Raw genomic sequence first — 27,606 nt, 5'->3', positions numbered from 1 at the left:
TCACATTCCCTCCTTCAAGCCTCGCCCCAAGCAGAGAGCATAGTCTGCGGTGCTTCAAATTCAAAGCAAAGGCCCCGGGACTGGCCGTCAGAGGCCGCAGACTGGAGACTAGAGGCCTTGCAGGTTTTAACATCGAAAACAGTACCAGGGTCTTCCCACTTTAACATCTTCAGGTCATGGTTCGACATGTCTACATGCTCAGTTTGAATCTGTTAGTGGAATATCTCCTCCCCTGTTTCCTCTGTATCATTTGTTGGAACATAGCCCTGGACAATGGTGGTGTTGATGTGTCTGCCTTTTAACTTGGCTGCCATGAGTCTGCTGTTGACTGGCTTCCCCTCAATTAGGCATTTTTCTGTCCTCTTGCTCAGGATGATGGCTACTCCTTTGTGATGTTGGTCATTGTCCCTTCTCGAGTGCAGCACCGTCTCTCCTATAGTGTTTTTCATAGATCTGGGTCACCTACTTTTGCTGACCCCGAAGATGTGTAAGTTGTAGCGAATCATCACAGATGTTACATGAGCCAGTTTTCCTTTTCTTACATAGCCCGTAGATCCGGAGTCCATTCTGCTCTTGCACTGGGTGCTCAGAACTTCTGTTATCCTGTCAGTAGCTTCCTTGCGGCTTTCACTACCTCATGCCCAGAAGTTGTGATGGTTCTTGCTGCTGTTTCCATAACAAATGTTTTTTTGTGGGACAAGGTTGTTAGGCTTTTGCCCAAACACAAACCTCCAATGACCAGTGGATCACGCTTCGTCTGATCTCTACCCTTTGACCTGTCCAGCTTGCTCGACACTACTAGGAGACTGAGCTCCCACCAGCTTAGCTCTCCAGGTCACTGAGACACGTAAGCCCCTTGACTACTCCAAAGTGACGATCCTCCGAGGAGTATGACAGTGCAGTGGAATTCATTTAAAGATTGTGTGTAACATATGTCAAATTCCAAAACAGCAACACAGCAACCACAGACCATCTCCGCTTGAGGACTGATTCACAAAAGCAAGTTTACATGTTTGAGCAAGTTTACTATTGTTTGCTATTCACAAACGTATTTTACAAGACATATCTTTATGACTGCGGAGTATCCACACATACATTCAGTCGGAGACAGTTTCGTCGCACCCAGCTGGCTACTGCACTCATGCAATCACACAAATCGAATTGCGAAACTTCCTGGTTGTCAGCATTCGATATAACAAGCTAAGTATCATCCTCATATGGCAGAATTTCAAATCAATATTCCCTTACAATGTCAGCGAGGGTGCATAGATATATATTATAAAGAGTAGGTCTTAGTGGATGGAGCCTGGTGACACTATACAGGTGTTCTGAACTGCTTTGCGTTCGTGAAGATGGGAGATACCTATATATGTGTATTTATTAGTTTAATATTGTGCAAACAGTGCCAGTAAATATCTGACTTCAGGACAAATAATGATGAACCAAAATGTTAACCAGATTAAATTGACATTAAATACAGCATCACATAAAGTTAAACCCAGTGCTAAGTACCAGTAACCTTATAGAGACTACTTTGCAGAACACCCAGTGAGTTCAAGAGAGACTTTTTCAGATGGACTTTAAAAGTATGAAAATTCATTAGATTCCTTAGATGTAAATCAGAAAGAAGTTGATTCCATAGCCGTGGTGCCTTTTTGGGATCACTCATTTAGAATCTGAGGATCCATTTTGACGGCCATGAAATATTGTTTTGTTGGGCAGGTTAAACACAAATGATTTTCCTCTTTATTTTGTTGACTGTGCAAGTAGCCCCAACCGCCCTGCACTACAAACTCTTTGGCTGTCTGTTTACTGTACAAATCTGTGAAAACATCTGCCACTGAGGCACAATTTGTATCCATAGGTGCAAACTGTATCTACGATTTATTATCATAAAGCTTTTCGTTTTAGAACTGCCACTATTCAGTGAGATGTGAGTTCAGCTTCTGTTACTGATAGTGAATCCAAGATAAAAACATATACACATTTGTGCAACATTTAACAATTTGAGGCCACTTATAATGCTTTCAGAATGGACCTTGATTGTATTGTAGCCTGAAAGCAAAATTGGTGATAGATTGCTTTCAAATTGAAACATACACAGACGTTGCAACTTGAAAAACAAAATTTTGCTGAACTATTGCGCAACTTTAGATACCATTACTCTGAGGCATAATTTAGTAAAAAGTGGATGGTGCGCGCCAAAGTTTCAAAAGCAAGATTAATAATGTTAAATCCATTATGAGCAATATTATGGGCAACATGAAACTAAATTAGAGGTTCAATTCTAAAAGGAGGTCACTAAAATGCACCAGCAGGTAATTGTCCTTAACTGGAAGATTTATGACTTGGCAAAAGTTTGCTGAAGTAGGCCTGGAAATCTTACTCCTAGCAAAGCTTCATGAATTCCGGTTTCTACGGTTCAAATATAGGTAAATATATTTGCTCAAGTGAAAATCTGCTAAGAGATTTCACATTCACTTTCTTTATATCCCCCTTTACTTCTGTGGAAAAGGTTTTTTTTCCTGGACTTTTGAGGAGTCAATATCCGACCTTTTCCAGTGTGGAAAATGATTGAAAAAATGTTGGTAAATACCCTCAAACATGTACGTTTGTGGGTGGGCACAGACTCTTCGAGCATTCCAACCGTGGAACTACTGCTGCCCCCCTACTTCCAGGTTCAATATGTAGCTTTGCAGAAAGATGTCAAATTCATATCTTTGCTACAATCCAACCTGAAATAAAATGCACCTTGGCATAATCAGAGAGGTGCACTCTTGAATGAGAGCACAGCCGGCATAGGTCACCTAACTGAATGGCGTCAAAAGGGACAAGTAGATTTGTTTTACATGCAAGTATATTTCTGAAGCATCCAATTCCTTGGACAAGTGGCTATTTAAAAAAAAAAAAAAAAAAATCCAGCCCCTGAGACTTCTGCACAATAGAAGTCTTTAAAATGCAGCTGCCTGAATAAATGTAGTTAATGATGCAGTCGAAAAAGGGGGCAATTTCTGAGATGTACAAATGAACATTAGCAGCTTTAACTCCTGCCTGGACTTGAAGGTGAAAGTGCAGATTGACATCAAAATGGCTCCCAAGTTCTTCACTGATGGAACAGTCAACAAAGAAGTACCAAGCAATGATGGCCAACATAAAGCATGCCTACACCATCCTGGACATGCCAACAGTGCCTCTAAAATCCATCCCATGCCAATACCACTGCCTTCACCCAGAACACCCAGTCATGTTTTTACCATCCAGGATATGTAAACAGTGCTTCAATCACCCAGGACACACAGACTCGCCTGTACAATTCTGAACATGCAAACACTGACTATAAAATCTAGAACAAGCCACCACTGCCTCTGTCACCCAGAAATTCAAAGTAGGTTATGTTATTTGTATTTCTAAAGCGCTGCGGTTACCCGAGGGTGTCATGGCGCTAGCTACTGCCCTCTAAACAGAAGTTGGCATGTCTTTAAAATAAAGACTATGGAAAGCCTCATTATTTCCCACATCTTCAGACATGCCCTTACCATTTAGAACATGAAAACACTGAATGTACCAGCCAGAGCATTAAAATGCCACATGTGCCATTCAAAACATACAAACTTTGTCTGTGCCATCCAGAAGGAACAGATATGATCTGTAGTGGTTAAAATATGGAGACATAAACAGTACCATTAAGAACATGCACAGACTGTCTGTACCCCCAGAACCTGCAAACCAACATGATGTGTATCAACCAGAACACACAAGCAGTGTTTGTGGCTATCCAAATAAGCACAGCCTACACTGCACAAAACATACATGCATGGCCTGGATGGTCGAGAGCATGCACTTGCCATCAAGAACATACAAACACTGCCTGCACCATCAGAAGCATACAAAGATGCGCAGAGATGCTCTTTCTTTTATGGGTAAGGAGCCTAGAATGAAAAAGTAGGCAAATTAGCCAAGTGTAACTTCACCTTTAAATAAAGTCTTTCAGACAAAACAGAGTGGGGAGGCGGAAATCTTAAGCCAAATCTGTTCTACAAGGTAGCCTCTGACATGAATCTTGCCTGCCTGATCAACTCCACCTCTGGACACTGAGTTGAGGCCCACATCAAAACAACCAGGGGATGCTCTCAGTTACAGAGAAAGTGATAACAAGTTTGTTTTCAGGCTTCTAATGTATTCGAGAGATGTCTGGTAGGAGGATGGCGGCAGTACAGTTTGATCCCATTCGGATGTTTTGTTTAATGTCCCAGTATGCATAATTTGCTTCTCAGCAGCCAGCCCTTGTTTGAGATGGGGAAAGGAATAGCAATACAATTCTACCCTGTTGGTGGCATGCTACCCTGTTGGAGGAATGCTACCCTATTGGAGGCATGCTATCACGATGGAGGTATAGTATCCTGAAGGAGCTCTGCCCAGTGTAAGTTCCCCCAACATGCTGTCACACACACAACAGATGAGTGGACATAGAAATAATAATCCTTAAAACTGGCTTTTAGCACTATTTCCCACTAATTTATTAACTAAATTAATTCTACTGATATTACATTTTTAAGTTCCCTTTCAATGATTATCCATTACAAAGAACTTGGGAGGTTTCAGGCCTGGGCCACAGGGATGAAAGTTCCTGTGAAGAGATCTCTGAGCCGACAAAATGCAAAACAATCAGGTGGGAAGGTGGGTGAATTCCTTGCAGCTGCCCAGAACTTGCAAATTCTACCTGTACTTACAAAAACTAACAACCATGTTTCAAACATGCTGTGTACCACCCAGGACATGGGCATACCTCCAGAAACATCCACAACACATGAGCATCATCCAGAGCGTGCAAGCATTGTGTGAACAATTCAAAACATAAAATCATGATCTAGACCATGGAGGACTTGCAAACTATGTGTGTACCATTCAAGACGTACGCACATGCCGTAGGCTATTCAAGGAATACAAATCCACCCAGCACCATCTAGATTAACATACAAGCACTGCTTCTAGCATCCAGAACATACAAGCACCAAATGGAAAATCTAGGCTAGGGCATGCAAACCTTGCCAGGTCTTTCGGAACATTAAACATGATCTGCACAATTCATGTCATACAAACATGATGATTACCATTCAGAAAACTACACGTACTGTCCCAAAGCATGCCATCATAGTTTGTACCTTCTTCCTTCCGCATCACTAAGATTCATTTTAGCTCAGTTCTATGATGCAGTCTCTCTTTACCCTCCTGCTGTTCCCTTCTCCCACCATAAAAATAGTGGAAGAATCGCAAAAGAACATTTGGTATAGTGACTTGCTTGAAGCATTTCCTTTAAGGTAGTCTTTTGAGCACTCAGACGCGAAAGCTCATAAACAATTGTTGAATTCTTTATTTGGAATGCTCATCAATAATGGCACTTGATATTCCAGGTACTCATGATTGTTTGACTGTGGTTTTGTGCATCTCTGGTTTTAGGCTCTCATTCTTACCCATACAGACTCCACTTGTATCATCCAGGACATGTTAACACTGCTTGCACCACCTAGAACATACAAATGCTGTATACCACTCAGAACACAGAACCACCACCTGCACAAGCACTCCTTGTACTATCCTGAAAATGAAAATACCACAGATGTATTCCACAACATTCAATTATGCATTGTACCATCCCAAACATAAATAAACATCTTCTACCAGTCAGAGCATCTAGACACTTTCAACTTCCGGTAGCGGGTGGATGCCTTTGTGTGACCCAGAACATAAGAACAGGCGGCCGTATTCAGGACATACAAGCTCTGCCTTTGTGCTGCCTAGAACATGCAAACACTCACTGACTCTTCCAGTCACAACACACAAACAATCGTGTGCACCTAAAGCATGTTGGTTTAGTCTGTGGCAGAAAGAAAAATGCAAACACACTGGCAGGACCATCTAGAACACAAAGACACCTCTTGAATCTTATGATCAGGCCATGCACCCTCTGAACTTTAACTTCAATGTAGGCAGGATATGTTTATGCAGCACAAAAAAATATGGGCTCTCATTTTTATCTGTACATAGAGAACCTCAGCCACAGTTACATCCTGCAACCTATGATTACATAACTGCACCTAGGTAACCTACCATTAGTAGCTGCACTTGGAGTGCAACATGAAAAACATAGTACAAAGCATCCTATTCATGCCCTCTGCCTACCACACAACTACACGTCCAGTCAGCACGTACAATTGCTGACCTGTATTCCACAACAACGCAAACAACCTGTTGCTCTGCTAGATGCACTACAGCCCACAGGTAGGCCTAGGAAGAGGTACTGCCACTACAGTGCTATTCTCTTGCTGTGTCTGTTGGCATGTCCTGGTGGTGGTGGTGGGAGACTGTCAGTGTGATGGTGGACATCAGCTTTATAGGCTCTGGGGAGTTCTGGCATTTCCAGTGATTCCCTAGGCCACAGGGGCTCATGTCTCCCCAATGATCCTTATGCTAATCATCTAAAGGGAATCCCTGAAATTCCCCTTTTAGTCAGGGGTCTTTTCTCACCACAGAGAAGGTTCAAGGATTAAATAAGCTGCCCACACTCACTGGGGGTCAGGAAATCTACATGGAGTCCCTGATCCTGAGGGACAGGAAGATGAAGGGAAGTCTATCATCAACTTGGAGATTGCAGGGTGTACTACAATGCCTCCACCATGCTTTCTCCATGCTCAAACATGTGAAAGCCGAGCCTCAAGTGCTACCTTCGGTTATTAAATGGCGGGTGTCTGGTGGAGTAAGGCTTGTGGAGATAACATCAGCTGATTAGCAGTATCCCTGCGTGTGCCCCACCAAAAGTAATAGGTAGACCTTTGTTAGAGGAACATTTGTGGCTCCCTCTGCCAAGGTTTAAATAGAGACATTTAAGTATCCATACACACTGCCGAACAAGTATATACTCGGCATCACCTGCTGTCTACACTCTAAACACAACACATTCAACATTTTGCAAATGCTACATAACCTACATACACACAACCTATTACACAACTACACAGACGGTGGGAACCTTAATATTTTTCAGATGTTTTATACGTCCTAAAGTCAATGCAGGTCAGTAATCTGATGTTTCTCTCTAGAATATATGATCACGATGTTTGACACCAAGTCCCGTGAGCTGCGATGGAATGCTACTTACCACGACTACACGGCACCACCGTATGACGAGAGCTACAACTACAGTAAGACTCTACCCTTTGTCAGGAAATCACAGATCTCTGTTATGTTATGTTATGAAGCCTACAATCATTGAGTTAAAAATAATACACCTAAAACACTGAAAAGTAAACAGTCCCTGAAAATCAAAAAAGAGTATTACAAAAGAAAATTGCTAGCAATAGTTTATTACTAGTAAATACTGCCTATTAAGTTTTGCCCTGCCATAGCATACATTTTCATCACTAACAAATTTTACAAAAAGTAACTTCTTTTTTTGCTAAGAGTGTTCTCAAATAGCTCCAATAACCCTGCCGCTAATTGTGCCTTAAAGCTTATTATGTGTACAACTGGCTTAGCCTATCACTACCTCTTGGAAGGACAGACCTTAGACTTCCTTCCAAATCCATATCTCATTCCAGCAGGAGACTAGCTTCAATTCATGAGGGGAGTCCCTCATTTGTCCTCTTTGGGTCCCCTCTACCCTTTAAAGTTATTATAATCTCATTTGCTCATTTTTTTCAGTGGAACTGATTTCACTTAGTACAACTTTAAAGATGTAAAGTACATCTATTTCATTGAAAATATTTAAATTAAAATAAAATATTTTTGTGAATAACTGAGCCACTGTTATTTTGTTTAGAGTTTCTTTGTTCACTCGTTAGTTTTGCCTCACAATGTTTCTGAACTTGATTCGTGACTGGGCGTCTATTCTTTGTTGCTCCAGGCATGTCGTTTCTCAGTTTGCATTGTTTTAAAATATTTTGTAATTTCACCTATTTGTTTTTAGAAAGAGCCATTTGTGAATTGCAACCTTAAGTGTGAGAGTCTTTATGGGTCATCAGTGAATTTCTTGTAGGTGGGTCCTCGGTCTGCCCACAATGAAACAAACTGTTCATTATTGTGGGGGTGATATTTAAACTGTCTATTAAATATATAACAATCTCACAACAGCAAAATTACAAAATTAGAAAAATATTTTTTTAAACATTTTTGTAAGTTCGAGGCATGTGGGCTGCTGAATTCATATCTGTGCATAGATCGCCGCCTAGTGTTGGGTCCGGATGTTTGCACGTTGTTGTCCTGGAAGAGTCTTCGAAGTATCCTGAGATAGGTGACTCCTCCCCTGGACCACAGTGCGCATGGGCATCCTCTCCATCCTCAGATTGTTTTTTTCCGCCATTGGGTTCGGATGTGCTTATCTTGACTCAAGTTAGGGAAAACTTTTTTTCAGGCCAAAACGCCTTTAGTTCGCGTCGGTACTGTTCCCGATCGGTATCGACAGTTACTTGTTAGTTTACTGACTTCAAAAACAACTTTTTTCGCATCGTATCCGACCATCGACCCCACATCGACGATGGAATCGAGGACACCATTCAAGCGGTGTCCTGTTTGCAATGCGAAATATCCCCATGTCGACGTCCACCCGGTGTGCAACAAATGCCTTTCACCGGATCACGACGAATCCACATGTATGGCCTGTGCCCGATTCCGATCCAAAAAGACTCTCCGGAATCGACGAGCAGCGAGACTTGAAGCGCAGCAAGCGGCACCGGCCCCGACCAACATCTTCAGCGCCGAGGACGAAGATGTGGAAGGCGTGGAGAACCTACCCTCCAGCCCCGCTTCCGAACACGATTCCGGATCGGAAGACATCGAAGAACAACTCTTTCACAGGGAAGAAGCCGACACCGAGGTAGGAGACTACGATGAGGCCTTAGGGGCCGAAGAAAGTAGCTCCGGTGACGAGCAAGGCCTACCCGTACAGACGGAGGATATCCCAGTGCGTCAGTCTATGGCTCCGGTCGAGGGATCGCCTTCGGGCCTTAACCAAGACCTATCCCGCAGTTCTTCGGCCCCGCCCTCTGGCCCGGCCTCGGACATTCAGCGACAGCCATTAGTACCCAAAACGACTGGTTTCCCTTCCTCGAAACCGAAACCAAAAGTCGTATCGGTTCCACAGAAACGAAACTGAAACTGACACTGGTCGGATCGAAGCCCACTACACCTTCGACGCCAGCCAAACCCGTCGGCACCGACCGCACCAAAAGGGACTTCTGTGCCGAACTCGCAGCAGCCGACGTCGGCGCCGACACACGGAAGAAGGCCATCGGTACCGCCAAGCCGCCTCGGCCCCCGGCACCGAAACAATCGGCTCCGGCCACGAAGGTCAAAATGGCCGCTGCGTCGCACATCGCTTCAAAAGCAGCACCGAAGGCCCAATCATCGATGCCGTCGACAGCTACTACCTCTCCTCGACTCGATGACCCCGTGGCCCCAAAGAAGTCCACGCCTGCCTCTACAGAACCGCTCGGCGCCAAAGAACCGTCGGCGTTACAGGTGCGACAAGTTGCAGCGTCCTTGCAACGCATCAAAGAAAAGGCAGCCCTCCAGGACACGTCGGGCTCCGAGCCGAAAAAAGCTCAAAAAGCTTCTCCAGCAACACCCAACATCACTTTTGGACTGCCGCCATCCACGGCGCCCAAACTGTTTGAAATCAGGACACGTGTCACCCAAATTAGGATCACACCTGCCGAACGCTCTCCTACGGAGACGTCACCGTCCCACATCATCGATGCCGACACCGGCAGAATTGTGCTCCACAAGCGGAGAATATCTTCCGAGCAGGCTTTGGACTCCTACCGGATCCCGCTAAAGAAAAAGCTGCCAGCGGATTTGGAACCAGTTCTTTACGAACGTCTCCATACCTCTTACCTAGATCCACAGCCCTTCTCTCCGACACCCTCCGAAACCAACGCTTTGGAGGACTACATGGGTGACGATGTCCCCTACCCCAGAGAGATGGACCCTGAAGGCCAACAGGACCCTGACCAGGCTTGGGATGACCCTGTAGACCCGGGTGCGCCTATGGATACACAGGACACGCAGCTATATGGCGCGAAAACGTCTCCCACAGAGGACACTGCCGCATTCAACGCCCTCATTGAACGTGCTGCGGCCAATCATGGTGTGCAACTCCACTCTGACACAATCGAGGACGATTTTCTAATGGATACTTTCGCATCCTCAGAAAGGAATATCAAAACTCTACCCATGCTGAAAGGTGTCCTCAAACCAGCAAAGGACATTTTCAAAGAACCCACTAGGGCAAGAGTAATAAACCCCAGGATCGACAAAAAATATAGGTCGGCGCCCGGGGACCCTACGTACATTAGAGGCCAGTTGCCTCTAGATTCCATCGTAGTCGCTAATGCTCGCAAACGGGCGCACTCGCAGACAACTGGGGAAGCTCCTCCCCCGGACAAGGAGTCCAAGGTGCTAGAGACCTCCGGCAAACGGGTTGCAGCCCAGGCAGCTAACATATGGCGTATTGCCAATACCCAGGCGCTCCTAGCTCGCTACGATCGCGCACACTATGACACATTAGAAACCCTACTCCAACATCTCCCTGACCAATACAAAGAGGGAGCAGAGATCCTCATCAGGGAGGGACAACTCCTCACGAACGCATCCATTAAGTGTGCACTGGATGCCGCAGATACAGCTGCCAGAGCAATAAACACCAGCGTCATGTTACGACGACACGCCTGGTTACGAATCTCCGGATTCAAACCTGAGGTTCAAAATAACATCCTCAATCAGCCGGTCAACCCCGACTACTTGTTCGGACCAGAGGTTGACACCACCCTAGAAAAAATAAAAAAGGACACAGACACTGCAAAGTCCATGGGGGCTCTCCAAACGCAGACCTTTCGGAGTGGCTCCTTTCGTCGCCCCGGAAATAGAGGAGCAGGTAGAGGACAGGGGTCACAGCAAACCTTCAACAAGGGCAACACACAAAGTACCTACGATAAAAACACCCGGGGTGGATATCGTGGCTCCAGCACAAAGGGTAGAGGACGCGGATACGGCAATACCAGGTCCTTCCCCAAGAACAAACAGTGACGGCCTCTCCCTTCCTCCCGACCACATAACACCTGTCGGGGGAAGGCTACAAAGGTTCCTGTCCACGTGGAACTCCATCACCACGGACAGGTGGGTCAAAGATATTATCAAACACGGTTACTGCCTAGAATTAACCTCCACTCCACCCACAATACCGCCAAAACACCGTCCTATGTCCTCAGAGCACTTAGCGCTATTACAGCAGGAAGTGCTAAGTATGCTGAAAAAAGGCGCAATAGAGGTCGTACCCGTCCACGAGCAAGGTACGGGGGTGTACTCCCTGTACTTCTTAATACCAAAAAAGGACGGGTCACTCAGACCTATACTAGACCTGAGACCCCTCAACCGCTACATTCTCTCAGAGCATTTCCACATGCTCACCCTACAAGTCCTCCCGCTGCTCAAACAGGGAGACTTCCTGGCCACGCTAGACCTCAAAGATGCGTATTTCCACATACCCATTCACCCCTCACACAGAAAATATCTCAGGTTCACTATTCAAGGGCAACACTACCAATTCAAGGTTCTTCCCTTCGGCGGGACAACAGCACCCAGAGTTTTCACAAAGTGCCTAGCTACTGTGGCTGCACATCTACGGAGGCAACACATTCACGTCTACCCTTACCTGGACGACTGGCTTGTTCAGGCAAAGACAGCCCAGCAATGTGCCAGCCACATGTCCCGCACCATTCACCTTCTTCACAGTCTGGGGTTCTCACTAAATTACCCGAAATCACATCTCCAACCCGCACACGTACAACAGTACCTAGGTGCGACTATAGACACTCTGGCAGCCACAGCTCAGCCAAATTTAGTGAGGATCAACAGCATGCAAATGCTGATTTCCAAGTTCAAACCCCAACACTCCCTTCCCGCGTGAGTGTTCATGCAGCTGATAGGCATGATGGCCTCCTGCATTTTCATAGTCCCACACGCGAGACTTATGCGCCCGCTTCAGGAGTGCTTAGCACGTCAATGGAATCAGGCTCACGGGCAACTAAAAGACCTAGTGTTGGTGAGCGGTCGGGCATACAACTCTCTGCATTGGTGGAATCCACAAAACCTTTGCAAGGGCCGACCGTTCCAAGAGCCTGTTCCACAAATAATACTGACAGCGGACGCGTCTCTCCAGGGATGGGGAGCTCATGTTTATTTATTTATTTATTATTTATTTATTTATTTATTTTATTTATTTATACATTTATATAGCGCCTGGTTACACCTACCGGTGTGTCCCCGCGCTTAAAGAGAGTTCAAAGAGAAGAGAGATGGGTTTCTGCACGCCTGACCGTTGAAAGGGATATAACGGAAAAATTATACCAGAGATGGATGAACAAACAGCCATGTTTTAAGTAGCTTACGAAACTTAATTTCGCATAGTTCTCTTCTTAAGTTAACAGGAAGACTGTTCCATAATTTTGCAGCTCGGTACCTGAATGAACGTTCGCCCATTCTGGCTCTAAAGATTCTTGGTATGATCACCAAGTCCTTATCTAATGATCTAAGGCAGCGCCCTGGTATGTATTTCGTGATTAACGGTTGCAGATACCTAGGACCTTTCTTTAGCAGAATTCTATGGCAATGACACATTGCCTTAAATACTACTCGCTTCTCCACCGGAAGCCAGTGGAGAGCTGTCAGTGATTTTTTTGCATTTGTTCTTCGTGGCAGCCCCAGCACCAGCCGAGCTGCTGCATTCTGTACTCTCTGCAGTCTGGCCATGTCCCTCTTGGTGGCTCCAAGATATAAAACATTTCCATAATCCAATTGCGAAGTTACCACAGAGTGAACAATGGTCTTCCTGGTATTAGATGGTAATAAGTCTAGTATTTTTTGCAAGGTTTTTATTGTGGCATAGCATTTTCCAGCTACCTTCCTGATTTGGCTTTCGAAAGTCAAATCAGAATCGAACCATATTCCAAGATTTTTTACTTCCGCCTTAGGAATAGGTAGTGTGCCCAGAGCGTCAGGCCACCATGCACTTGACCAAATGGATGGTGTTTTCCCTACGACCAAGACCTCGGTTTTGCTGCCATTTAGTTTAAGGCACTGATTTGTCATCCAGAGTGCTATTTCCTTTAGACATTCAGAAAAACGAACAGCTGCTTGGTCCTTGTTTTGAGAGAGCAAGACAATCAACTGCGTATCGTCTGCGTAAGACACTATTGATACCTCATATTTCTCCACTTTTTCTGCCAGAGGTGCCACGTACACATTAAAAAGAGTAGGGCTCAGTGCTGATCCCTGTGGAACTCCCTGCAACAAGGGAAAACTCTTCGAGTAATATGATTGTTGTGAAACTTGAAAACTTCTTGACGAGAGGAACGATTCTAGCCACTTGAGTGCACTGTGTTTTACACCGCACACCTCTAGCCTATGCAGGAGCAGTTTATGGGAAACGGTATCAAACGCCGCGCTGAGATCCAACAGAATCAGTGCGGCTGTTTGTCCTTCGTCCGCATATTTTCTCAAAGTTTCAGAGGCCATGAGTAACGCAGACTCAGTGGAATGAGCACTCCTAAAGCCTGATTGTGAGGGGTGCAATATATCATTCCTATTTAAGTGTTCTACCAGCTGTTTGTTTGCTATCTTCTCCGCAATTTTCGCCACGAATGGTAAGAGAGAAATCGGGCGAAGATTATCAAAAATATTTATATCTAATGAAGGCTTTTTCTTTAAAGGCTTGACAATGGCCTGCTTCCATTTTGCAGGAACCATACCAGTTTGAAAGGAGCGCTGGATGAGACCTGCTATATACGGCATAATAACACTGGCTCCCTCCATTATTATTCTAGGTTGAGCTGGATCAAGCGGGGAACCGGACTTTATGCCATTGGCTAAGGCGGTAATTTCGTCGATTTCCAAGACATCAAATGTATCCAGAGTCACCCCAGCGAAAAATTCCTGTCTTTCTTGCAATGGGCCTGTACCCTGGCGAGCCTCTGCAGGGAAAGTTTCGTAAATTTTAGTCACCTTATTAGAAAAGAACTCGGCTATCTCATTACAATTGTCAATAGATACGCTTGAGTCGTCTCTATCTATGTGTGTTCTAAGGGACTTAAGTAAAGTAAACATTTCTTTGGATGAGTTACTGGCTCCTTCAATTTTTTCCGTGTAAAAAGTACGTCTGGATTTCTTTATAAGGGCATGATATTGCTTTAGTTCCTTTTTGTACTCCTCCTTCACCTTACTACAGTATTCCTTCCTCCATGCTCGTTCGAGCGATTTACATTTTCCCTTAGCCATTTTCAGTTCGTCAGTGAACCACGGTGCAGTTTTTTTGTGTCTTTTAGGGGTTCTCTTACTCCACGGTGCAGTTATATCTAACGCCTCTGTGATCCATGATTCCAGATTCAAGTTGGTTAGATTGATATCGGTATCTAACAAAGGTATATCTTTCAATAGTGCCTGGGTGAAGGAAGTAGTATTAAAATTATTCCATTTTCTAGTAGTAATCTCCCTATTCTCCTGTATTTGCCTTCTTCTATGGGCTGGTAAGGTAAACCGGACCAAGTAGTGGTCGGACCATGGAATAGGCCATGGTGTATCGACTTTTATCTCCATGTTGTTAGAGAAAATGGGGTCAAGAGTGTGGCCACCTTGATGCGTCGGTGTCTCCACTTTTTGTCTTAGATTAAGAGTTAGAAAATCTTTGCATATATTGTTAGCTTCCTTATTCCGTGGATCTTCAAAATGTATATTTAGGTCACCTAGGACCAGAAAGTTTTTATATCGTAGAGCAGGATGTACTATCAATTCTTCTAAGCTTTTAATGAAATTGGTTAGTGGACCTGGAGGGCGATATATTAAGAGGCCCGTGATGGTGTTATCCTCAGAAGCAGCTAATGTAAAAAGAATGGCTTCACAGTTGGTTATATCCATTCCTATTATTTTACATTTAAGTGTGGATTTATAAATTATCGCAATACCGCCACCTCTCTGACCTTCCCGGTCCTGCCTTTCTATCCTATATTCATCGGGTACTGCATCTAGGACGTCAGGGGTGGAACATTCATTAATCCATGTCTCAGTCAGGAATAAAGCATCCAGTGCCAGTTCCTTAAGGAGGTCGTGAATCTCGTGTTTATGTTTAACTAGAGACCTACAATTTAATACCGCTAGCTGTAGTATATTCTTCTTACTGGAATTCGTTTTTTTGTGTTTTAAATTTAGGCTACAGTGACTGCATTTTGTTTCATTTCTCTCTACATTTAAAGTGTGTATGCATCGTACATCAACTGGCTTAGATAGTTTCCGAAGTTCCTCTACTGAGTATCTAATAAGCCCCGGAGGTTTCATGGCATCAGGGCTTCTGGCCCCTGGGCCCAGTCGGGCGCGGACGGGCGCAGACGGGCTTGCCTTAGGCGCGCCTTCGGCGCGCCGCCGGCGCGCCCGCTGCACGCGTCCGCTGCGCGCTCGCATGCCCCTCGGTCTTATGAGTTGTATCGTGGGCGAAGTCCCGCCTCCCCGACCGGAAATGACCGCCTGTGCAGCCTAACCACGCCCTCCACACAACGGCACTCAGCCGGGATGGACCGGGGCGGGTGAAAAATCAGCTGTGCAAGTGGCAAGTCAGTGCAAATAATAACAGTGCAATTTTACATTTCGATAAAACTTGTAAAATCGTTTAAAAAGTAGCGCTATCAACACAACATGACATGTGAACACACCGCAGTCTCCTTTAAGTCTCTCAGCGCGCTCGCATGCCCCTCGGTCTTATGAGTTGTATCGTGGGCGAAGTCCCGCCTCCCCGACCGGAAATGACCGCCTGTGCAGCCTCACCACGCCCTCCACACAACGGCACTCAGCCGGGATGGACCGGGGCGGGTGAAAAATCAGCTGTGCAAGTGGCAAGTCAGTGCAAATAATAACAGTGCAATTTTACATTTCGATAAAACTTGTAAAATCGTTTAAAAAGTAGCGCTATCAACACAACATGACATGTGAACACACCGCAGTCTCCTTTAAGTCTCTCCATGTACTCAATTACACAGTGCAGGGACTATGGACAATACAGCAAAAGAAGATGCACATCAACCTTCTAGAACTAATGGCAATCTTCCTGGCAATGAAAGCATTCAAAGTACACTTGTGCAACAAAGTCGTGTTGATCCGGACGGACAACATGACTGCCATGTACTACATACAGAAGCAGGGAGGAACACACTCTCCACAGTTGTCTCATCTGGCTCAGAGCATGTGGAAGTGGGCCATTCAGAGGAACATATTCCTCATGGCGGAACACCTCCCCGGCAAGGACAACCAGATGGCGGATCTGCTCAGCAGACACAGCCACCAGATGCACGAGTGGGAGCTACATCCGTCAGTACTCCAACCGTACTTCCAACAGTGGGGTCATCCAGAGATAGACCTATTCGCCACAAGCGAAAACGCAAAATGCCAAAGCTTTGCCGCCAGGTTCCCACATCCGCAGTCGCAGGGCAATGCGATATGGATGAACTGGTCCGGCAGATTTGCGTACGCTTTTCCCCCAGCACTATTGATACCGCTGGTGGCACGCAAACTCAGACAACACTCACTGACACTCGTCCTGGTTGCTCCAACATGGGCACGCCAACCATGGTACACCACCTTTCTCGAACTTTCCGTGGTGCCGCATCAAAGGCTGCGGATCAAACCCGCGCATTTGACGCAGAACCATGGAGAGATTCAGCACCCAGATCCGCAACAGCTGAACCTGGCAATCTGGCTCCTGAAGTCCTAGAGTTTGGCTACCTAAACCTACCACCTGACTGTATGGACATCATTAAGGAAGCTAGAAGACCCACTACCAGAGCTTGCTATGCAGCCAAATGGAAAAGGTTCATCATTTATTGCAATAACAATGACATTAACCCGCTAGACGCATCCATCCAAAACATAATTTGTTACCTCTTACACCTATACCGATGCAATCTGGCATACACCTCAATACGTGTCCATTTGACCGCAATATCAGCCTATCTCCAGAACAGGCAGCACCTCTCTTTATTCAGAGTGCCTGCCATCAAAGCATTCTTGGAAGGACTCAAACGAGTAATTCCTCCAAGCCACCCACAAGCTCCAATGTGGAACCTCAACTTGGTCCTCACACGCCTGATGGGTCCACCCTTTGAACCTCTACACTCATGCGAGATTCAATTCCTCACCTGGAAAGTAGCTTTCCTAGTAGCAATCACTTCTTTGAGGAGAGTTAGTGAACTCCAGGCACTAACCATTCAAGAGCCATTCATACAGGTTCACGCCAACAGGGTCGTATTACGTACCAACCCCAAATTCATGCCCAAGGTGATATCGCAGTTCCACATGAATCAAACCATTGAACTGCCTGTTTCTTTCAAAACCCACAAACTGTCGCAGAAAGAGCACTCCATACACTGGATGTAAAAAGAGCCCTCATGTACTATATAGACAGGACTAAAGTCTTTAGGAAAACAAAACAACTTTTCGTTGCCTTTGCCCCACACCACAAAGGTAACGCCATCTCCAAAGCAGGTATAGCCAGATGGATCGTTAAATGTTTTCAAATTTGCTATCAAAAAGCTAAACGCACATTAACGATTCCCCCACGAGCCCACTCAACACGTAAGTTAGGGGCCTCCATGGCTTTCCTGGGAAACATTCCTTTGCATGATATATGTAGAGCAGCCACCTGGTCCACTACACATACATTTACCAAACACTATTGTGTAGATGTGCAATCAAAACAGCAGGCAGCTGTAGGACAGGCTGTTCTCAAAACTCTTTTTCAGACCGCTGCAGCTGGCACTGGTAGCCGCCGCTAATGGGAGGTACTGCTATGTATTCTATGCACAGATATGAATTCAGCAGCCCACATGCCTCGAACTGAATATGCTACTTACCAGTATGCATCTGTTCTTGGCATGTAGGGCTGCTGACATTCATATCGCCCACCCTCCTGCCCGGCGCCTGTAGCAGCTGCAGCTCTCAGAATTACTGTATAGCAGGGTCATCACTTTCTGTATCTACTCCATCACTGCCACAATGGCGAAAAACAATCTGAGGATGGAGAGGATGCCCATGCGCACTGTGGTCCAGGGGAGGAGTCACCTATCTCAGGATACTTCGAAGACTCTTCCAGGACAACAACGTGCAAACATCCGGACCCAACACTAGGCGGCGATCTATGCACAGATATGAATGTCAGCAGCCCTACATGCCAAGAACAGATGCATACTGGTAAGTAGCATATTCAATATTGATTACAAAAACATTTTGTTTTAAATGGTCACCCATGCACATGATTGCCCAACACCGGGAGACTTTGAATGTTTCCGTAACAACGTTTTACAGAAACAATCACAGATGGCCACACATCCAGCATAGGCATGCATGGGTGGACAAGCTTAAATGTACAGATGCAGCCCATTGCCCTAGGAGGACTGGCGGAAAGCCTCTGATACTGTATGTATATGTTTTTGGTGAGAGCCGGAGGTCTTTGCTAACACCAGATTTAACAAGCATTTGCAATGCAATAGGTCTCGGATTTACCCGAGTTTAAGCTATTGGCATTGTAAATGGCAATGCCTTATATTTAGGTTTTAAAATCCAAAACAAAAATAAAAGGCATTGTTATTTATAATGTCAATAGCTCAAACTCGCGTATGAGAAGAATGCTCCTGTGCTAAGTTATCCGGGATGGTATAGGGAAATGGTTGAGAAGAAGTTTGTGAGTCCCAAGGAGACTAGATGTCAATCTAGTATTAGATATTACGTGGCCTGAAACACTATGATGCTATTAAAATAAAACGAGCACAGAGAAGCAGTACATCTTTTAATTGTCCTTAGTAATATGCAACTAAGAGCCATTGACAAAGCCAATAATCCTGGCTTGTTGTAGGTGTAATGTTACTTGTTGTATCATATATGTGGATGCTATGACAGATACCAGTAGTGTGGCACACTATGCTAAGCACAGATGTTTAGCTTACGTGTTTTAAGCCACGCCCTTTATTAGATTGGCTATGGCCCTTTGAGAGACCTCCCCCCCCAGTTTCTTCATCTTATTAGTTAGAAGTGGGAAGAACATCTGAGCAGGAGGGAACAGTGCCAAACACAAAAACGCAGCACAGAAATGGCCAGAACAGGGCAGCGCAAAACTGAATAGAACAGAACAGCGCCCAAAAGAAAAAGCCAGCAGAGAAGTGGGCAGAACAGGGCAGCACAGAACAATGCAAAATAGAGCAGGGCAGCACAGAACAGTGCATAATAGAACAGGGCAGCATATAACCGAACAGAACATTGGAAAATAGAACAGGGCAGAACAGAATAGTGCACAATAGAACAGGGCACAACAGAATAGTGCACAACAGAACAGGGCAGAGCAGAACAGGGAAGCACAGGTGAAGACCAGCAGAGAGCAATAGAACAACGAACAAACGGGAGAGCTAGCATTGGGAACATAAAGGAGGAGCATCGGTTTGTAAAGAAAAAAATGAAAAGCGAAACGGGAAAAGTGAAGGACAGAGATGGGACAATAAAGAAGGGAGAGGAAGTGAAGCGGAATGGGGAAGGCAGGGTATGCCGTACAAAAGGCAGAAGAGCGGGAAGGGGCCACAGGCCTTACGATGCCACGGCAGACTCGGTGGTTGCAGACAGAGTGCACACCCAATGCCATTTTCGCTTGGCAGAGCAGGACCACAGGTGACGTGGCTGTATTCATAGTTAGACTTGCAGAACCCATAATGTGTTTGGTAGTGGCATCCAATAAGACAAGCCTAGGCAAGGCCACAGGTGTCTGTGGAATCTATTTGCTTTGCAAGTGTGTTGCTTTTATTTTTTACCCTAGCTGGCTGTCTACATAGATGCGACCAGATGTGTGAGCGAAGGCTGAGTGAGAGTATTTGCTCTTCGGGATAACTATTTTCTTGTACATCAAAATCCTTCACACCATGTTTGAATGTCCGTGCCTTCCTCATAATTTTTGTACCGCCCTCAAGAAAGCCTGTTTCATTGTCTTGTGTTTTGAGTGCCTTAGGGCCTTCTAGTAGTAAACCCCTTTTTACATGTAATGCAGGCCCCTCCATTTTATGCGAAATATATTTACACCTGAAGAAGTAGATTACCTTGTAGTGATGCAGACATCTTTATTAGAGTGCCGTACTTCAGTAAAGCCAATTGAGATCCTTAAGTGGTGGAGTGATCCGGTGCTTACATTAGATGCACAACTGCATTTATGGTCTCTTTTAGTGTAGTCTTACGATATAGCAGGACAACCCATAGTGCTTTAACCTTCATCATTACCTCCTTGCTCGCTCCCCCTTTCCCTTTCGCATTGGTTCGATCTCACCCACCACGTGTTTGCTCCCCATCCCTTGTGGTCCTAAAAATAAAATATATATATTTCAATATTTTGGAGGGCCTAGCAGATGCCATTTGGTGCCACGCCACTCATATTTGTAAAAAAACTATTTTATTTTTATTTACCATTCCAAGTAGCATCCATCATCTTGTAATGTTAAATTTTTTAAAAAATGGTTCAAGTGTTATCACTTAGGTTGGCAGCAAACACGTTGTATTGGGTGTAATGTACGAAAATGTAACACACAAAGCTTTAAAAAACAAATGTCATTATATGTGCACATAAGCACTATGACACATGTTTATTTGCATAATTATGTTTTCTTTCAAATGGTGCACATCAGCAAAGGGCATTTCTTTTTACCGATGCTGCACAACATTGCGAAAATGCATCAGTAAGGTCGGTTACTTAAAAAGGGAAGACCTATTGGCATTGTTAATGTTAAGGGTACCCAGATCCGAGCAGGACCCGTTACATATGAAGTCTCGTAAACATGGTGTTGTGAAACCAAGCATTTGTCCTTTCCTTGCCCTGCTTTAGAAGGCAGACATAATCGCAGTTCAAATCTATATTGCTTCTAAAATAATTGAAACCTCTCCAGTTTTCTCCATTAACGCCCAGCTCATGAAGTCATGACAAGGACTGTTTCAATTTATTACCGCCGAGCTGGTTCAGAAAAATGAGGATGATTCAAGAGCTTTGCTGCGTTTCAGAGGTGACCGCATCACGAGCTGTCCAAAATTCAAATGTCCCTTCAGAGCTCGGGATGCCACAGGTAGAGACGAGTCTGCGGATTGTGCCCCTGAAACCCGAATGCAACAGAGCGTTTTTGTTCACATTTTTTCACATGGGAAAATAAACGGAAAACGCACACCTTCTGAGGGAGGATGGGAGAGCAATTCAGAAAGGGGAGTCTGCGATAAACATGAACTAACGCTTTGCTGAAGACGACACCGGTACATCATCTGCAGAAAGCAGTCAACCTGGTCAAAGGTGAAAATCAACAGCAGCCCGGACATGGCAACAGTTGGGCTGTCCTACATACCCTATAACCGTATACCCATCTCAAATTAGATTGCATCAAGATGTGTCGTTGCCGAGATTCCCATTCCCAGAAGCAAACGAACCAAAGCCCCGCTTCACCTCGTCCTGCTTCACTGCTTGTGCTGTCTCTGCCTCCCTTTGTCTCGCATGCGCACGATGTAAGGCATCGCGCGCATGCGAGACAAAGAGTGCGAATGCCCACCAATGAGACGGCAAACAAGCACTGAAAATGCAACAGGGCTCGTATTTACGTGAGCCCTATTGCATTTAACACAGAAGCGCGGGGGCAAAAGAAGGCACTAACGGGAGGAGGTGGGGGAGTGATTGTAGTGTAAGAAGTTACAGACTACAGGAGGGAATGAGGAGAGCCACGGGAACAAAACAGTTTTTCTAGTAAAGGGGCCGATAGCCTGGTAAGGATAACAAGCATTTACAATGCAATGGTCTCGGCATTGGTAAAGTTAGAGCTATTGGCATTGCTCATGATATTATTTTTGTTTATGTGTTTGTTTTTAAAACATTTAAAGAAACGGCATTGTCATGAGCAATGCCAATAGCTCTAACTTTACTAATGCCAAGACCGTTGCATTGTAAATGCTTGTTGGGGGGAGCTATTGCTGTTCTCTCTATGTTTTGAGTATGTGTGTGTGTGGTTGTTTTGTCATTTATTCCACAGATCAGGTATACTGTGCGTGCCCTTTTCAGTTTGTATTGAGTTGTGTTTGTTATTTGTGTGATTTTATTGCGTGTGTGGTTGTTTTGTAATTTAGTCCACTGATCTGCTATAATGCGTGTCCTCGTGCAGTTTGTATTGAATCATCGTGTTTTCAGTATTGCTATTCTGTGTTTCAGTGTGTGTGTGTGTGTGTTTGATTTATCATTTAGTCCACCACAGAGCTGCTATAATGTACGTGTCCTCTTTCCGTTTGTATTGAGGAGTCGTGTTTCGGTGTTGCTGCTCTCGGTGTGTTAGTTGTCCAGTCATGCTTCCTGTTGGCGGTGTTTTCGGACGCTTGTTTGCCCAATGCTGGGGGGGGGGCTTCGATACACTGCAGCGGGGGCACAGCTCACGCTGAAGGAGTGTTTCACACTTCTCAGAGAGCGAGCGGGGGGCGGGATGGATGACTCGCGGCTGCTTCTGCTCCTGCCCACGGCGCGCCCAGAGACCCTTCCTCCTCCTCGAGGCACAGCCCGGGCTCCTCCAGCTAAACAAAACAGCAGCTGCTGGCTCTCGAGCGCCGCGAGAAGCGCTGTTTTACCGAACACGCGCCCGAATAGCGCGATACAGAAGGTACTGCGGTCTGCTCAGCCCGCAATAAATCAAGTGATGAAAAAGCAACATCTAAGCCCAAACTTCGCAAGAAAGTCAGTTGATATTGTTCCTCGGTGGTCCCTGACACAGAGGGAACAGATCATACGAACTCAACCGGTCCCAGGATGCTTGTTTCCGGTCCATCGAGGATCTGACCTGGCAGTTGCCATGGGGAGCAGGCTCAAGACTGATTGGATATGGCTGAGTCCAAACTGGAATTGCATGATGAGCAAAAATAATTACGATTTAGGCCCAGATTTCTGTACTGGGGTGAATGTTTGACAAAGTTGATCAAAGATTGTAAACCTGCCATAAAGGGAGAATGCGGGAGATTGAGATAAAGGTACAGCGATTGTCCGGCAGTGGAATAAAGAGACCTGAGGTTGATTCACGACCACGCAGCCTGACATTTAGTTGCAGCGGCCGCAGGTTTTAGAGTAGAGCTTTGAGCCCTTAATATTCCAATTTTGAACCAACTGGGCCCATCAAACTACAAAGACTGTGTCCTTATTTATTTAATTGTAGCTCAGGATCTTATCAACAGATATAGGCACATGAAATGTGGGTGAAAGACGCAGGTGTGGTCCAGATAAAAGGAGGTGGTGTGCTCGATGTCCGAGTTGTGAAATATGTCCTCAGCTGAGGAGACGCAGCGACGTGGGAAAAAAATTGCCAGGAGAACAGTGCCTTTGATGATGTGGAATTCCAGGTGAGCCTTGAGACCACCCCCTTCCTATGGAACATTGTGAAAGGCTCTGTTCTGAACCAGGTTTGCAGCTCACTTACACGATTGGGCAATTTAATGACACCAAGAAGGTCTCCATGCACTACAGAAGTGTCGCATGGCGGCAGCCATTAGTTTTTAGAGCTTTTGCATCATCTAGCCAGGCCTGGATTGAGGTCCTGAAGTGCCAGGACACTGCATCAGAGCCAGCAAATGCCATAAATCTGTCAGAGGTCCTGGGTTTCAGCCAGGTGGTGTGCATTCTGTGCCTTTGCTACAACTGTTTTGCTGAACTTTTTACACGAAATGACTTTTGCACGAGCCTAGACAGGCCAGCACATGGGGTAATTGGGATGGTCATATTCGCAGATGGCGCATCGGTCTTTATCAGAAAACCGCATCGGTCCTTAATGGACACAACAATCTCTGCCTGTCGCGGTGCAAAGTTTGGGATTAAAGCGTGCCTTTTCTTTCTACGCCCCTCCCGATGCTCGGTGTGAATGGTAACTGAAGTGTGCATTCCCGATGCTTGGTGTGAATGGTAACTGAAGTGTGCATTCCCGATGCTTGGTGTGAATGGTAACTGAAGTGTGCATTTTGAAGCCACATGTCTGGCTGTGGCAGCCCCGGGATTCTAAATACAGCAGCCCTCTGTCCCCGCTGCAGAGAAGAGAGAACCAGACGTGATTGTGATATAGCGAGTACGTCTCATCTCGTTTCACGCTCACCTGTGACCTGCAGCTTCAGTTGCACGCGCACTGCGCAGACTGCTGGAAAATGATGGTCCCACCGGCTGCCGCACATGCAGCTTACACTGTGCAAGTGTGAATGACAATGCACACACTCCCACCCTGTGCCCCACCCTGAAGACCACGCAGCGGCGTGCATGCATCATATGTAATATCGTGAACGTGTGCTCGAGCGTACCTATACAACTAACTGTTCCAAGACCCAGTTAGTGAGTCAGTGAGTGGACTGAGTTATGAGGCCCCTGGAGCTCAGGACGCCCCCGCAATGTGGGGGCTGCCGGGGCTTATGTTATGCTAGTGTTCGTGCATTTATCTTTGAACAATTATGTTTGATTTTTCATTTAGTCCACCACAGAGCTGCTATAATGTACGTGTCCTCTTTCCGTTTGTATTGAGGAGTCGTGTTTCGGTGTTGCTGCTCTCGGTGTGTTAGTTGTCCAGTCATGCTTCCTGTTGTCGGTGTTTTCGGACGCTTGTTTGCCCAATGCTGGGGGGGGGGGGCTTCGATACACTGCAGCGGGGGCACAGCTCACGCTGAAGGAGTGTTTCACACTTCTCAGAGAGCGAGCGGGGGGCGGGATGGATGACTCGCGGCTGCTTCTGCTCCTGCCCACGGCGCGCCCAGAGACCCTTCCTCCTCCTCGAGGCACAGCCCGGGCTCCTCCAGCTAAACAAAACAGCAGCTGCTGGCTCTCGAGCGCCGCGAGAAGCGCTGTTTTACCGAACACGCGCCCGAATAGCGCGATACAGTAGGTATGGTGTCCTTCTCCCAGAACAGTCTCCACACTGGCCGGCTGTCTGGTGCTGAAGGCGAGGAAACGCAGCGTCCTTTTCGGATCGGGGGGCGTGTTTTGCTGTTGTCTCCTCCCTGAGACTTTTCGCAAAAAACACGCCCCCCGATCCGAAAAGGATGGGGCAGGATTGGAGTGACGGGACCTCTTCTCCAATGGCTGGCCAGCATTTACGAGGCCAGCCAATGGAGAACAGGGCAGAAGAGGGGCGGGTTCAAGCCCCTCTTCTCCCAAGTCATTAAATCTCCGGACTTCCGGTCTGCCGACCGGATGGTCCCGAGACCTAAAAATGACGACATGGCTGCCAGGAGGCGGGATTAGGAAGCCAAGCACCAATGAGAATGCAGGAATTATGATTCAAGCCAATAAAAAGTAAGGCTGGAAAGTGGGCGGAGCTTCCCCCACTATACTGTATACAGCATCTCTCTGACGAGACAGCGCATGCGCTGCCTAGTCCGAGACCTAAAAATGTAGTCATTATCTTCCACCCCCACTGAATGCAGAAACAGTTACACAAAAGTCATCGTTAAAACGGGATTTGAGCATGAAAGATGGGTGCCTTCTCATCAAAATGCAAAACACAGTTTAAGAAGATAAAATTACAACCTTAATATCAGGAAGAGGTCTCTGTGTAGTTACACTTGCATAGGAAATATTTATGTATGCATTGCAGTATGAAAGGTTTGTGAATATGTTTCATATTTCCAAGTGGAATTTCAGTGATATAAATTGTTAGAAAATCAAATCTCTGAGCTGTAGTACAAAATATTGCTAAAATAAAAAAAAAAATCTTTCTTCATTAATATAACACAAAATGCAATTCTAGTATAGGCTGGAAAACAGTGAAAGAAACATCCATTGCTAGCTAACGAAGCTCCATTACCTCGTTCTTTGCTGCTTTACCATCATAACTGTTTTCTTTTATAAAGCAGAGGCTTCGTGTCCTGGCACCCTGGTAAAAAGGCATGTTGGTTTAAGCGCACCTCAACCTTTCCACATTGCTTGCCCCCGGTACACCCCGCAAATCAAGCAGCCCGCTGGGACTGCACATATATCCCAGCCTGAATACCTGTAAACACAATTAGCGTCTGAATCCGCCTTGAGGTCCTTGTAAATACTGGGCCACTGGAATTAAGTGATTCTGCAGTGTTTTCATCATAATTATTGATTTGCTGCACTTGCTACATAATCCGTCATCTGATGCGTAATTTGTAGATTGTAACAACAACATAAATAGTTTCTAGTTCAAACAGATCCAAAGTTACTTAAAAGCAGTGACACCTGTTGCCGCGCAGTGGAAGGACCTATGCAAGGTTGACTGGTAATCGTTCAATAGCTTATTGCTGTATTTGGGCTAGAACAGTACTTGGCTCCCTGCCAAAGGTGATGAAATAAAAAAGATACTGTCGCCACACTAAGTTTATAGCGGGACCACAGACATGTTTATTCTTTACTTGTTTTTCTAGAAATGGCACATTTTGCTTCCAGTGGTGATGGGCTGGTTGTGACAGCGGACCGGGAGAGTGGAAATGTGCTGTGGATGCAGAATTACGGCTCACCAGTGGTTGGTGTGTTCCTCTGGCAGCAAGAAAGTCTACGCAGGATTCCTCATCTGAATGTTGCCTTGGAAACCCTGCGTTACCTGACCTTCAACTCCCAGGACATCCGTCTCATCAAATGGGGCTACCACTCGGCAAAGGAGATGTCATCTACCAAGACCCAGCTGCTGTAAGTACACTTTGAGGCCAAGCCATGTGAAAGTGAGAGTGTCCTGTTTAGGAAGCTAATACCAGGAGTGTGACTTCGTTGGTATAGGTGTTCCCATCAGGGAGGTGTCCTAGTTGGGAAGAATCACATGAGGGAGATGTCCTGCTTAGGGGAGGAGACAGCACAAGGGACATTTTCTAGTTGGATAATTGTAAGGGGCATGTGAGTTTGGTATAGCTTGTTTGGGCCAACTTTGGGATGTCCACACATGGAATGTGTCTAGGTTGGAAGGAGGCGATTAGGCTCATCCACAGACTTTGGTCTTTTTTTAATTTTCAGGGTGTACTCAGCATTGTAGGAGAGTTCGAGTTCACTTCATCAAATTGAAAATTGAGAAAGGGAACTCAGTGAGACTCACTGGAGTGCTTGTTTGTACTCTATTGCACTTAAAGACCTTGATAGGCCTAGCCATGAGGAGGTGGGGCAGTGTAGTGGCAAAGGGTGCATTTTTAATGCATTCGTCCAGTACCATCGGTCAATACTTTGTAGGATGTAAAGTTCTACTTTTTACGAGGGGTTTTAGCGTTCTCCATTGTTGAACTACTCTGCATTGTTGGGACAGATGGCGCATCAGCTAGCTCATTAGGGTTTTAACATTGGTCAAAATCTTGTATGGCTTAAAGGCAGATTTATAGAGTGTTTGGATGCCGACTCCCCAGATTTTTATGTATATTATCAGTTACTCTGAGATCAATGCTCTGTAAATCTAACAGTACTCTGTGGATGAAGGAATAACATTGTTTTAAAAGCCATTGGATCTAATCAGACCAAATCAAAATTATTCAGGACATGGAGAGAGAAATGAAGCTGTAGATCCA

General features: G+C 45.6%; 1 protein-coding gene across 1 annotated transcript in view; it reads left to right on the top strand.

The window, feature by feature from the left end:
• The window catches only part of ERN2 (endoplasmic reticulum to nucleus signaling 2), a 211,140-nt gene that overhangs the window by 123,933 nt on the left and 59,601 nt on the right, over window positions 1-27,606 (top strand). The window contains exons 7-8 of the mRNA XM_085629488.1: window positions 7,098-7,199; window positions 26,488-26,749. Of these exons, the coding sequence (XP_085485614.1) occupies window positions 7,098-7,199; window positions 26,488-26,749 (364 nt within the window). The remainder of the gene's footprint in view (window positions 1-7,097; window positions 7,200-26,487; window positions 26,750-27,606) is intronic.

This window comes from Triturus cristatus, chromosome 10, assembly GCF_964204655.1.
Source record: "Triturus cristatus chromosome 10, aTriCri1.1, whole genome shotgun sequence".
Lineage (NCBI taxonomy): Eukaryota > Metazoa > Chordata > Amphibia > Caudata > Salamandridae > Triturus > Triturus cristatus.
The sequence above is the reverse complement of the archived record's forward strand: the minus strand, read 5'-3'. Positions and strand labels throughout refer to the sequence as shown.